Source organism: Octodon degus, unplaced genomic scaffold (genome assembly GCF_000260255.1).
Source record: "Octodon degus isolate 3935 unplaced genomic scaffold, OctDeg1.0 scaffold00098, whole genome shotgun sequence".
In the NCBI taxonomy this organism is placed as follows: domain Eukaryota; kingdom Metazoa; phylum Chordata; class Mammalia; order Rodentia; family Octodontidae; genus Octodon; species Octodon degus.
In genome coordinates this window covers 575,506-588,622 of record NW_004524674.1, presented here as the reverse complement: position 1 = coordinate 588,622, position 13,117 = coordinate 575,506, and the positions used below count along the sequence as shown (strand labels likewise).

General features: G+C 53.5%; 2 protein-coding genes across 9 annotated transcripts in view; both read left to right on the top strand.

Moving 5' to 3' along the window:
* Atp2a3 (ATPase sarcoplasmic/endoplasmic reticulum Ca2+ transporting 3) overlaps window positions 1-4,290 on the top strand; it is a 30,813-nt gene extending 26,523 nt beyond the window's left edge. The window contains exons 20-22 of one of the 4 annotated variants that reach the window (XM_023723363.1): window positions 569-686; window positions 1,023-1,095; window positions 2,912-4,290. In XM_023723363.1, the coding sequence (XP_023579131.1) occupies window positions 569-686; window positions 1,023-1,095; window positions 2,912-2,975 (255 nt within the window). In that variant the 3' untranslated portion in view covers window positions 2,976-4,290. Of the gene's footprint in view, window positions 1-568; window positions 691-1,022; window positions 1,123-2,911 lie in introns of all 4 variants that reach the window. The other 3 variants (XM_023723362.1, XM_004638293.2, XM_023723364.1) reach the window with 3 other exon arrangements.
* A 7,580-nt stretch (window positions 4,291-11,870) lies between these two features.
* Window positions 11,871-13,117, top strand: part of P2rx1 (purinergic receptor P2X 1) — a 16,105-nt gene continuing 14,858 nt past the window's right edge. For 3 of the 5 annotated variants that reach the window (XM_023723369.1, XM_023723367.1, XM_023723365.1), the window contains exon 1: window positions 12,055-12,427. In XM_023723369.1, coding sequence (XP_023579137.1) covers window positions 12,291-12,427 — 137 coding nt within the window. In that variant the 5' untranslated portion in view covers window positions 12,055-12,290. Of the gene's footprint in view, window positions 12,428-13,117 lie in introns of all 5 variants that reach the window. The other 2 variants (XM_004638290.2, XM_023723368.1) reach the window with 2 other exon arrangements.

The window sequence follows — 13,117 nt, the reverse complement described above, 5'->3', positions numbered from 1 at the left end:
AAAAGGGATTGAGCTCAGGCCCTTGTGCTTGCCAGGCAAGTGCTTATTCTACTGAGCTATTTCCCCAGCCCAAAGACTTTTTTTTTTTTTTTTTTTTTTTTTTTTAGGGAAGGGTCTACAGGGTATTCAGGGTCTCACTACTAGATTGGATTTGTAGTGATCCTACTGTTTACAGCCCCCCAAGAGCTGGGATTACAGGCGCATGCCACCATGCCCAGTCTCAATTGCAGTTCAGCACACCCCAAGGGCAGGACCAGCATGGCAGGCCCTGGGATCGAAACCCTGGCCCCTGTGCCTGCTTGCAGGTGCTTTAACCTACTGAGCTATTTGGCCAGCCCTAATGCACAGTCCTTGTACTTCCCAACAGCAGGGATGGGGTTCTGTCCTGTGAGTTGTGCTGGGTTGGAGGGCACATTGCTGGCCAAGGAATCCCAGCGGATGGAGATTTGGAGGTGGGACATAAGGAGTGTCTTAGAAGTGCTCGTTGGCATCTAAGCAAAGTGCATAGATGGCTGCAGGGTGGCCTGGAGTCCTTCCTGTGACCACACCACCCGTCCTGCTCTGGCAGCTCATTTTCCAGGTGACTCCACTGAGTGGGCGCCAGTGGGTGGTGGTGCTCCAGATATCCCTGCCCGTTATCCTGCTTGATGAGGTCCTCAAGTACTTGTCTCGCCATCACATGGACGGTGAGTGGAGGCCACACCTTCCTCCCTGCCCCCGCCAGCCTGCGCCCACCTCCCTGCCTGCCTCTGCCCTCTGCAGGGGCCACCATGCTGCTTATAGCCTCCCTGTGTGCACTGGGGTCACAAAGTGGAGGACACGAGGGGACTTGGGACTATCATCTGAGGTGTCTCAGGCTGTTCTGCTGCAGGGCTTGAGGACTCACTGGGCCACCAATGGGAACACTGCTTAGGATCGTGCTGTCACGCTGGCCTCGCTTGCCACCATCCCCCAGACAGCCAGGAGGCTGTGCCCTGCTGGGGCCTTGACCTCTGACCCTTCTGCTGGCCTACTTTATCCAGGCATTCTCCTGACAGTCCTGCAGGCCTGGAGTAGGCAGCCGCTGACTACCGCTCGGACCCCAGACCACACCGGGTTGGCCTCTTTGGTGTCATCTCGTGGGTGGGTGCCAGGGTAGGGTCTGCTTCAACTCAGGAATGGCGGACAGAGTGGCAGGGGCCACAGAAGAACAGGCTGGACTGCTGCAGAAAGGCCTAGGTTGGGCCAGGCAATGGCTGAGGACTGCTTGTCAGTTGGGTCTTTGGGGGCCACTTCTGGCAGGAATGTGTCCCTGCCCAGGGAAGTGGGGGAGGCTATAAATAAATCACATGCCTGTCATTCCACAGGGGCCAAGGCAATCAATTGGCCCCCATACCCCTCATATGGGCCATTCCTACTGAGCCTGTGAAAAATGTATCTTTTCAAAAGGGCCAAAAATGGGTCGGTCTCCTCTTTGTGGAGAGCTGGTCTCCCACAGTTCTGTCATGAGCTCACCTTGGTGCTTAGCCAAAGCAGAGCACAAGGGATGGGGTTGGGGCAGCTGGACCAGGCCTTCTGCCACCCTCCATGCCCGCTCCGATTCTGACTCCCCTTCTGTGGATGCCCCAGGTAGGTGCAGGGTGGGCAAGTGAAAAGGGCTGCCCGGCTGGGATTGTGGTGCTGCCTGGAAGACTCGGGGTTAATGTAGAGGTGTGAGAGGACAGATACGGCCATGGTGGGGGGGGGTGGCTCTGATGGAGCTGAGCCTGGTGTCCAGGCAGAGGCAGCCTGGCTCCTGAATGCCATTGTCTTCTGGGCAGTGGGGAGGGTGTGGCAACCATGGGAAACAGACTGGAGGAGGTGACAGTGAAGACAGGGAGGCTGGTCTGCAGAGGAGACCAAGTGTTGAGCTAGCTCCGGGTGACACCATTGACCAGAGATGTGGATTGTTATCCCCATGAAGTCTGATCTGGCTATCAGAAGGGACCCAGCTGGGCACGGAGAGCTGGGTCTGAGAGGTGGAGAGAGGGACAAGCTTGCTGGAAGCCCATTTGGCTCTGTCCTGAGCCGTGGGCAGCTCCAGTCCCCGGGGCCTCCTAAAGCCAGGCAGGGCGGAGGTGAAAGAGGGGACCCTTTACATTCCCAAGCCTTTTAGGGAAGTCTAGCTGAAGCATGATGCTCGTGGCTTCCTGGTCATTTACGAGGGATGTGTCCTGGGGAGAGCTGTGGGTGCAGGTTTGGTGCTCGGTGGGCTGGGTGAGGGGGTCCTCTGGTCCCACCCCTGGCTCTGCCCAGGTGTGGCTAAACAGCTGTCAAGGGCCGGACCTGGGGAGGAAAGGGCTGGGGTGGCAGAATGGGGCAGATCTGGAAGGGTCCAGGGTACAAGGCAGGCCTAGGCTTCATTCTGAAGGCAGTGGGTGACCATGGGAGGGTACGACAGGGCTGGATTTGATCCCTGGCATGATGCTGGCAGCAGAAATGTGGCAGTAAGGGCATGTGTATAGGGTGGGCAGGACCCTGAGAGCTTGAAGCCCTGAGGGAGGGGAAAAGCGAAAGAAAAGATCAGCTGGAGCAAATTAGCTGAAATTAGGCCAGGGAGTATGGGATGGAGGAGGAGGCGGCAAGGATGATCCTTTTTCTGGACCTCCTGATGGTGGGGGCTGGTTCTCCAAAGTGAAAGGCAAGAGGACAATTCTTCTGGGGTGGGTCAGGGCTGTGGATGGACACGGGGCATGCAGGAGGAGTAGCAGCACACAGGAAAGGACAGCCAGGCAGCAGCTGTGTTCCCCAGACTGCAACCCAAGAGGGCCAGTGAGGCTGCAGGTAGGCCAGGATCTGGAGGAAGGAGGCTCTGGGAGCCTGGGCTGTTCACAGAGAAACAGGAAAGGGCTGAGGAAGGAGCTGCCTGAATGCTCTCCGGTTTGTCTTCCAGAAAAAAGGGACCCGAAGTGAATGCTGGGAACCGAGCGGAGCCTCCAGTGACAACCTCAGACTGATGGTGCCCAAGCTTTGCCTTCACTTCCCTCCCCTGCCACTGAGCCCACCCACCTGCCACCAGACCCTGCCTGAGGCCAAGACAGCCACTCCAAGGCCCAGGCCCAGGCTGCAGGTCCACCCTGAGGCCCAGGCCCAGGCTGCGGGTCCCTGTCCCCACATCTGTCTGAGCTGGAGGCTCGGTAGTCTGTCTCTCTTGGACCCTCCTGGGAAGTTCTGGCTGGGGCTTCTAAGAAGCCAGAGCTGGCACAGATCACAAGAGGTGGAATCCCTTCCCGGGGAATCCTGGAGATGCTCCCCTTGCTAGAGGATGGGTATTTACTTGGTGACCAGGACCTCCACACTGACAGAGGATTCCTGGGGCCCTTGGGACTGACTCTGACTTCTTAATGCCTAGCCTGGAACCTGATTGGCCCAGAGAGGGAGGCCCAAGGGGCCATCTGGGCCCAGCTGTGGACAGAAAGGCCGGCAGCCCCCTTCACTCGGCTGTCCCCTCCTGAGAGCTGGAGCCTGTCTCCAGGCATCAGGGGGTTGAAGGGCAGGGAGGACACAAGGTGCTGGGAGAAGGGGCTGGCAAGGACCCTCTTTCCCAGGAGACACTGGGCCACCTGACCCAGCTTGGCTTACTTCTCCAACTCAGGTTTCCCTATCCTAAGCAAGCAGCTTAGGGTTGCCTGGTCTGCCAAGAGAAGGAACCTGTTTATGTCCCTGGGCACCCACGGGTGCCTGACCATTGTGCCCTCCTGAGTGACCATTCTGGCACAGCTCGGTGATGCTGAGTCTCCTACACTCTTGGCGTCCCTCTTTGTCCATCCCTCCTACTCACACACCCATGAGCTAGCAGGATATCAGGAAGGATAATTACTTGGGACTCTTGCAGTCCCTCAGGGCTGGAGGAATTCAGCACATCTGTGAGTCTGTGTCAAGTGGTAGAAGACAACACTGGATGGACGGGTTTTTCTAATAACTCTACTTTTGCTCCTTTAGCAAAAACCAGCTAGCTGTAGCAAAGAACAGTGTCTGTCTCCACCCCTCCTTGAGAGTGCACAAAGTGATTATTTTATATGTGAATCAAGATTCACATCCTTGTGCTAGTCCCCAGAATCACAAGCCCCTTCAGCTGGTCTTGCAGACAAATGGGGTCACCCTTGCAGAGCTCCTTACCCCACGGCCTCCTCCTTCCCCTCTCTCTCTCGAGTTCTGGAAGGGCCATGAAAGAAACCAAGTCGGGAGAGTCATGCCTGTGGCAGGGCCCTGCACCCACCTGCTGACATACCTGCCATTTTGTAGAGAAATAAAGACTGTGTGTATGGGGCAGTGTTGTGCCTGCAGCTGTTTCCTGAAGCATGGGCCCCATCTGTCTGGGTGTCTACATGGGGCCTGCCCACCTCTGTACTCCAGGAAGGCAAAGATCTGGACTGCTTGAATTGCCAGGATCCACATCTTCCTCCAAGACAAGGCTTTGACTGACTTTGGGGAGACCACATCCCAGTGGCAGATATAGGACAGGCTGACTCTCATGACTGTCACAAGAATAGCACTGATAGTTGACTGCTGTGTTCCAAAGATGAAGAAACGTTATGGCTTGTGCATGACCTCTAAGGAAAGCAGGGCAGGGGGCAGGAAGGGAGGGGAGAGGGTCTAGGACTTAGCCTGAGTCAGGGCTGGCTGGACCAAGACTTAGAATGTCAGAACTTGTGCTGCGTAGAGGATGCCTGCTCCTGGCCCTGGCAGTTGTGTCGGGATCCACTGGGACCCGCCTGAGCTTTCCCTGTTTCCCTCCCCTCCACCCAGCAGGATCCTGCCTACCTTGGCCCTCCTAAACCCATATCAGAAGTACAACAGCAGCCTACCGAGGCTTCCCTCAGCCTACAGTATCCCAAGAGCCTTGGCAGGGCTCAGGTGGTGCTGCCCTCCTGGGAGCCACGTCCCTTGATTCTTCTCTCTAGCAAGAAGACATACGAAGGCTTATTTATTGTAGTGCTTTCCCCAGCTGTCCTGAGGGGAGGGCTAAGATGGCCAGACGCAGGTCCAAACAATGCATAATCTTCAGGGCCTATTTCAAAATAAGAACTATGGACCCCTCTATCCAAAAATCAAGAATTTCTGGTCTGAGGTATAGCTAGCTCGCCGGTCATTTGACCTGCTTTTGATCCCCAGCAAGCACCGCACACACAAGAAGTCATGGAGGATGACAGAGATGAGTGGGTGAGATGGAATGCTACCATAATCGCAGTACACTGAGGGGCTGAGGCAGGAGGACTACAAAATTGGACCCCAGCCTGGGAAACTTTGTACCTTAGTGAGACCTGGTCTTAAATAGAAATGGGCTGGAGTTGTAGGTCAGTGTGAAAACCCTGGGATCAATCCCAGCACCAATTAAAAAAAAAAAGTGACAGCAGAGCATTAAGACAAGCACAGGGCCCTTCTGAGGACTGGCCTGGTGTCTGCAGGTGGCCAGCCCATGCAGCCAGCTGTAGCAGACAGACTTCACCTTGAGGGGCAGCCAGGTTTGGGGAGGGAGGCTTGGGCCGCGGTAGGCAGAAGGTTCCCTTGGTCATCTGGGCCATCTGCAATGGTCGGTTTCCTCATTCATTTCCCCTGGTCTCCAGCCAACCCTATGGGATGGGCCAGGCAGTGGGTAGGACTGCAGTGATAGGCGAAGCAAGCAAGGCCCTCCAAGGCTCTGGCCACCTGGCTTGCCTCATCACAGGGGACCAGCAGGGCGGGGAGCTGGGATGGGCCGATGGTGTGAAAGGTGTGCGACTCCAGCCTCCTCCACCGCCTCCTGAACTCCCTGGCCAGGCCTGCTCCCCCTCCACCCCCACCCCGGCCTGCCCATGTCTGGCTCCATCCAGCCACAGCATGGAGTCCACAGGCCAGGGCAGGGCGGCCAAGGTAAACAGAGAGGTTTCCTCACCTCACAGTGCTCACCCAGGAGGGAATTCTGGGGCAGGCCCCAGCACGCTCCTGTCTGGCTCTGGTGGCAGCTGCCAAAATGCCCCTGGGTCCCCCTTCCCCATGAGGGACAAGGAATCTGAGCTGCACAGCGAGCTAAGAGAGCGGAGGCGCAAGACCAGAGGCAGGAGGAGAGGGAGACATGCACCCAACAGCTCTGGTGTCCGCAGCAGCATTGCTCGATACAGAGCCCACAGTGACCACCCACAGATGAAAGCTGAGCCAACTGCAGTGTCCACACCAGACACTGCTGTGCATCAGAGAGGTGTGACCTGTGGACACAAGCACAACATGGAGCAGGCTGGAAACCGCTGCGCTGACTTTCTGGAAGAGGCCGGACACTGTGATTCCACTTTTATGAAGTTCTAGAAAAGAATTGAACTCAGGCCCTTGCACTTGCCAGGCAAGCACTTATTCTACTGAGCTATCTCCCTAGCCCCTCTTTTTCTCTTTTTCGCATAGGCTCCCACTACATAGTTCAGGATGGCCTTGAACTTGCAATCCTCCCGCCTTGGGCTGCCCCATGCTGGGATGACAGGCATACAGCCAGCACACCTGGCCAAAGCAGGGCAGTTCTGTAAGGGAGAGCAAACCAGTGATACCCAGGCCTGCGAGCTGGCAAAGATGGACAGCAAATGAGCAGGGGGACCCTTCTGGAATGCCAGGATCGGGGAGGGATGGCTACATGCATTTGTCAGAGTTCAGGAAACCTGGGTACTTTTTTCTTTCCCCTTTTTAAAATTTTGTTTTTGTTTTGACACAGAGTCTTGCTATGAGACAGTTAAGTTAGAGAGAAGTTAACAGGCAGGCAGCAAGGCACAGAGCCCTCAAACGGGTCAGTGCAGGTGAGATGCTTCTAAACGGTGACGGGATGAACTGGAAGAGATCCAGGCCTGTGGGCCTCCCCGGAGATGGAGCACAGCTGGGGGTTGTAATCAGCACTGCCTGGTCCAGGGAGCCTAACTGAGGCATCTGTCCTGACCCGTATTCTATCCCTTCCCTGAAACATCTTTGATCTTTATGTCAGAAGCTATAGGGGCCAAGGAGATAGCTCAGTAGAGTAAGCGCTTGCCTGGCAAGTGCAAGAGCCTGAGTTCAATCCCCGGTTCCGCAAAGAAAAAAAAAGTTACAGACAAGCTGAAGTGCTAAGATACTGTACTTGTAATCCTACAGGTTGACTGAAGCTTGACCTGTAGTAACCCAGATCGTGATTTTGTGTATAAATTATGCCTGGACAAAGAGCCTTGGTGGCAACCCCCTTTCAAGACTGCTTCTATCTCTCAGTGGCTTTCTCTTAATAAAATTTTCCTACTCTTGGTCTCCCTGTCCCTGTATCCATTCCTTAGTTATTGAGAGACACAAACTCAATGCATCTGACAGCTAATGGGTTGGGAGTCACTTCCCTGTGACACTGCTGCATGCTCAGGCTGGCCTTGTTCTCCCTGTGTAGCCCAGGTTGGTCTTGAGCCTGCAATCCACCTGCCTCAGCCCCCAAGTGCTGGAATTGTGCACCCAGAAGCTGGTTGTGTGTGTGTGTGTGTGTGTGTGTGTGTGTGTGTGTTGATACTGGGGACCAAACCCAGAGACGCTCTACTACTGAGTGGTATCCTCATGCCTTTTTATTTTCTAAGGTAGGGTCTTGCTTAGTTGCTCAGGTTGGCCTCTAACTTACCGTCCTTTGTCTCAGCCTCCAGAGTAGCTAAAATGGCACATTTTATCATATGCTAATTGCACTGCAATCAGTTTGATTTGAAAGGGGAAAAATGGCTGAGGATAATGGCACATAGCACTCAGGAAGCTGAGGCAGGAGGATTGCTGTGAGTTCAAGTCCATCCTGAACTACAAAGAGAGACCCTGTCTTTTTTTTTTTTTTTTTTTTTTGGTATATAGATAACATAGATATACATAATGATCACATTCATCATAGGGATTTTTTTTTTTTTTTTGTGGTACTGGGGATTGAATTCAGGACCCTGCACTTGCCAGGCAAGCATTTATTCTACTGAGCTATCTCACCAACCCCTAATTTTTTTTTTCCCCTTTGACTGTACTGGGGATTGAACTCAGGACCTTGCTCTTACCAGGCAGGTGCTTATGCTGCGGAGCTGTATCCCCAGCCCCATCATAGGGAATTTGCACCTGTACATGATACATCTTACTTCTTTTTTTCTCATTCCCCTTCCTTCCATCAACCCCTCTTATCCTTATTTACAAAAGCTTTGTTTCCATTATTTCTTTTTAAAAATAATTTTATTGAGAAACAAATATCAGTGAGACAGTTTCACAACCAATTACTGGCACATTTTCAATAATTAATACATTGCATATTGTTGTCTTAGTGGTTATTCATTGTACAAGATGCAGACACGATATCCTGCCTCGAACACTATTAGAACAAACCTCTCTGTTCATTGAATTAAGAGAATGGAGCTGTATATCCTATTTTGAGTATACAGATACAAAAGGGTCAATCATTTCTATCCCACTTTTTTGGCTAGTTTTGTCAGAGATGGACATTCCATTGTCATTTAAATATTGTAGGTGCTTGAATTCAGCAGAATCTCCCAATGTAGTCCAGTAGTCCATAATAGTAGTGGGTTTTCCATAAGACTGGCAATATCCAAAGTTGTTGACTTGAGCTTTTTACAGCTCAGCATATTAATATGGCTTTACTTTTTCTACTTTGTTTTCATACTTTCCATTACTTCTTTTATTCTCTTTTTTTTTTTTCTTGTCCCTTTTTTCCTTTCCGCCTCCTCCCTTCATTGCTGCCCTTCTCATTTAACATTTGCTCTCCATTTACCAATACCCACTATAATTTTTGGTCCTCACTTCCACTTGCAGTTTCTCACACCAGAGAAACAACGTGGTAATAAATGTGTGTGTCCTACTTCATTTCACATAAGAGTATGGGAGAGACCCTGTCCTAAAAGAAAAATAAAGCAGGAGACAGAGAGGAGGAAAGCAGGAGTGGGATTCTGTGTGGGGATGAAGGTGTGCACACCCCGGGAGCTGAGGAGATGGCGGCGCCTCCTGAGTGAGTGCTCGGTGCTGGATTAGCAGGGTGTCAGCCCAGCCCCTAGAGACCCCTTCTTTCTGGGGACCTGAGAGAAAACAGCCAAAAGGAGGGAGGATAGCAGATGCCACTCCTTGGACACTACTTCATTGTGGCCTGTGGAGGGGGAAGGAAACAGTCTGAGAAGCTGTGTGACAAGAAGAGAAGCCCACCCCACAGGGCACAGCGGTGCCAAGGTCCAGCCCTGGGTACAGACATCCCTTTACTCTGTCAGGGCAGCCCGGGCCTTGTCCCAGTGGCATTGGAGGGATTTGCGTTGGAAGAGCCTCTGGGGCGCCAAGGCAGGCCCAACTGGTGTGGGATTGAGGTGTGGTCCCTGTATCCTCAGAACCCTGAGTGTTTAAGGAGGCCGATTGGAGCCTGTGTCCACATCCTGGAGGGCTTGGGCTGGCCTCCAGGCCTGGGCAGTAGCCCCAGGATGGGCACCAGCCCCCTCCACACACCACAAAGCCGCTAAATTTAGCCAGGCAGGGGAGGCCATCCTGGGGCCGAGTGCTTGGCAGCAGGGCCTTGTATCCCTACAAGGCCTGGCCCAAAACCCAAGCCGGCAACCCAGCCTTTGGGCTTATAAGGCAGGTCTAGCAGATCTCAAGTGCTGGAGTCTTTGAGTGGGCCCTGAGCCAAGCCCTCAGACTTTGGGGAGCCTCTTTCCCAGTCATCACTGGACATGAGAACTACTTGTTCTGTGACCTTGGACTAGGTGTTCAACTTCCAGAGCCTCAGTTTCTGCATCTGTATAATGGGGGTACTAGTACCTACCTTTTAGTACCTACCTCACAGAGAAATCCTGCCAAATTCTAGCATGTGAAATTTGGATTTTTGACCTGTCTACCTGTGTCCCTGAAGAAGCCTAGAATGAACACAGTGTCCCTGAGGATGCTGGAGTTGGGGATAAATACAAGAAAGATGCATTTTAGAAACAGTGAGACACTAACTGTGAGTGGGCTGGCCTACTCTTGCTGAATTATTAACAAGAAAAGAAACTTGTCTTCTGTCACTCTTGGATTTGCTGAAGTCTCCCAGTGCAAAGCTCCTCTGTGTCCACACCTGGACCATGACAGAGGCACGTGTGTACCCCAAACTAGCTTGTCTGTTACCTATCTGTCTTTCTTGGAGTGGGGAGAAGAGAAGGAAGAGGAACAGAGGAGGAGGAGAAAAGGAGGAAAAGGTGAAGGAAGAGAAGGAAGAGGAGAAGGAGGAGAAGGAGGAGATGAAAGGGGTGTGAGAGGTACAGACCAGGGCAGTGACTGCTTTCCTTCCTTCCCTCTCCTTTTCTTCCCTCCCTCCTTCCCAGGCTTCCTCCTGTCTCATCTTTCTTCCTTCTTCTCATTTTCATTCAGTGCCAGAACATGGTGTGAGTGTCAGGGAGAAGCAGGGGTGCAGGCTGGGCAGGAAGAGCTGACTGTCCTAGCACACACCCACTCCCACCACAGACTGCTTGCTCCCGGCCTCCTATTGCCCCAGCTGTGGGGTCTGCTGAGAGAGGGGCAGGCTCTTTTATTTGGGGTCAAGAGCAACCCAAGGGGATGTGCTGCTTGCCCCAGGTCTGGCTCCCACGATCTCTGGATTTTTTTCTTACAAAAATGCAGGATGGGCAAAGTGAACTACAGTGCACTTGTAATCCTATATTTGGAATACTGAGCCCAGAAGACTGCAAGTTCAAGATCATCCTGGACAACTTGATGAGATGCTGTTATTTAAGAAATAAGAAATCAAAACCTACAGGACTTTGTTCTCTCCCAGCACTCTCTGAAGGTGGCGTCAGACAGGTGAGCTGGAGAGGTCTCTGCTGGACTGGCCAGCCAGTCTGTGGGATGCATGGATTTTGTCTCAGGGATGAGCCTGAGGGGTGGGAAGTGCCTGGGCTCCGGTGCTGTCCAGAAAGCAGCTCTGCTCATAGACAGTTGGGAGTGCCTGGGATTCCCTGCCCTGAGCCTGGCTCCCTGCCCAGAGTAATTTCCCAGCTAATATCCTGCCAGAAGGAGATTCCTTATCAGACGGCATGGTGGCATGGTGGGGCAGCTTAGATGGGTGCAGGGAGGCCCTGCATCAAACTTGAGCCTTCAGTACCACCCAAGGGAGGCTTGGGCTCCTCATGTTGCTCCTCTGAACTTCATCTGCAAAGTAAGGGCTGGGGTTTCAGCGGCATCCAGCTCTGGGCCTTGCTTACTGTTAAGGTGGGCAGGGGCTGGATGCCAAAGTCAGCAGTGGTCTCCAGTCTTCCTTCTTTGGTGTTGTCCTCCAGGGACCTCGACCTGGTGCCATGAAGGTCCCTCCTTTCAATGAGGAAGTGGGCTCTGAGAGGTAAGGCAATGTCCCAACATCCACAGACAAGTGACAGAGTGGAGGATAGCTAATGTCAGGTTTTTTGGCTGGGTATTAGGGGGCCAGAGCATTGTGTGACCTGTGACCCTTGCCTTACCTAGAAATCTGCCTTCTTTTCAAGCTCTGGAGGCTGGGAGTAGGGGTGGGTGTGGTCAGGGGTGTGGCCAGGGCGGGACAGATGGATGGATGGAGAGGGCCCTGGGAAACCGAGAGGCCAGCCTAATGCTGCAGTTGATGGCACAGGCCAGGCCTGAGTCTGAGGCCCGATGGCCAAGGGTGGTTGAAAAGGGTGGGTGGGCAAGCTCAGGAAGTGGTGGGCAGCAGGACCTGAAGCTGCCATCCCCTGTCTTCTTCCCGACTCCCTGCAGCCCCCAGGGCCTGAGCTACTCATCCTGGAAGCTGAGGAGCTGGTGTGTGAGAGCATGCCTGGCTTTGGGGAAGTGCTAGCCTGAGGCCACCCCAGCTCCCCACCCAGGCCCTGGCCAGATCCCCCAGCTCTGTCCTGTCGGGTTCATGGCAAATGGGGGATGGCTGATAGCTTTATCTCTGTCCTTGTAACTGGTGGTTGGTGGTTTCCGGCCAACAGCCCCATTTCCGGAGGCCCAGCAGAGCCTAGGCGGAGCTAGGAGGGACAGTGGGGCTGGGCCTGAGTGGCCCCATCGGCCCCGCCTCTGTCTATCTTTGGGATTTATTTGTCACGGGCACTGCTGGTCCGCAGTTTATTTCTTATCAGGGGCCCAGAGCAGCTCTGACCACCCCAGGAGTCTCTCTCCCAACCCAAGCAACTCTAATTGACCTCTGACTCCTGACCTCTGGCCCCACTTGCCCTGCCCAGCTTTCCCTGGGGCTGAGAAGCACCTCGAATCTCCACTGTGTAGACGTGGGTATCAATGCCCTGTTCCCCGTGACAGCAAAGGCCGTGAAGGGGGATCTGTTCTGAGCCGCAGTCTGGTCCACCATGGTACGGCGACTGCAGGGTGAATTGGCTGGCTTCTTCTTCGAGTATGACACCCCTCGAATGGTGCTCGTGCGCAACAAGAAGGTGGGCGTTACCTTCCGGCTTATCCAGCTTGTGGTTCTGGTCTATGTCATCGGGTGAGTCTGGGCCCCCTCCCTACTTACTGCCTTGTGCATTCCCCCACCTAGGGTCTGCCTCCCAAGCTCTGGGATGCCCACAGGATACCTCACAAGCCTCTTTCTTTCCATCCACTGGGAGGCCTTTCTGACCAGTTGCTGTGCTGTTGGGAAGGAATGCAGAACCTTGTGGTCAAGATGGGGATACTGAGGCAGGTGGAATCCCTGTCTAGGGCAAGTAGTGAGCAAGAAGCAATACCACTGTTGAGTCTGAGGAGCTGACTCGGTCAAGGTTCCTTCGAGTGGGGCGTGGTTGTGCTACCAGCTATTTTTTGGTCTAACCTTCCATCAAACCAGCCACTACTAAGACAGAGGCCAGCGCCCACTGAACAGGCCAGAGGTAGATGGGCTCTGCTACTGCTTTCCCTAAGGTAAGGGTCTCCTGGGAGCAGAGAAAGCCTCAGCTTCCATTTCTGGGCACCTGGTACTTAAATGGTGATGTAAAAATGGAAGTCAGCCCTGCTGGGCATCTTTGCTTTTTGTTCTTGTTTTGGGGACTCCTCCCCTCCCCTCCCCTCCCCTCCCCTTTCTCTTCCTCCTCCTCCTCCTCCTCCTCCTTCTTTCTTTCTTCTTCTTCTTCTTCTTCTTCTTCTTCTTCTTCTTCTTCTTCTTCTTCTTCTTCTTCTTCTTCTTCTTCTTCTTCTTCTTCCT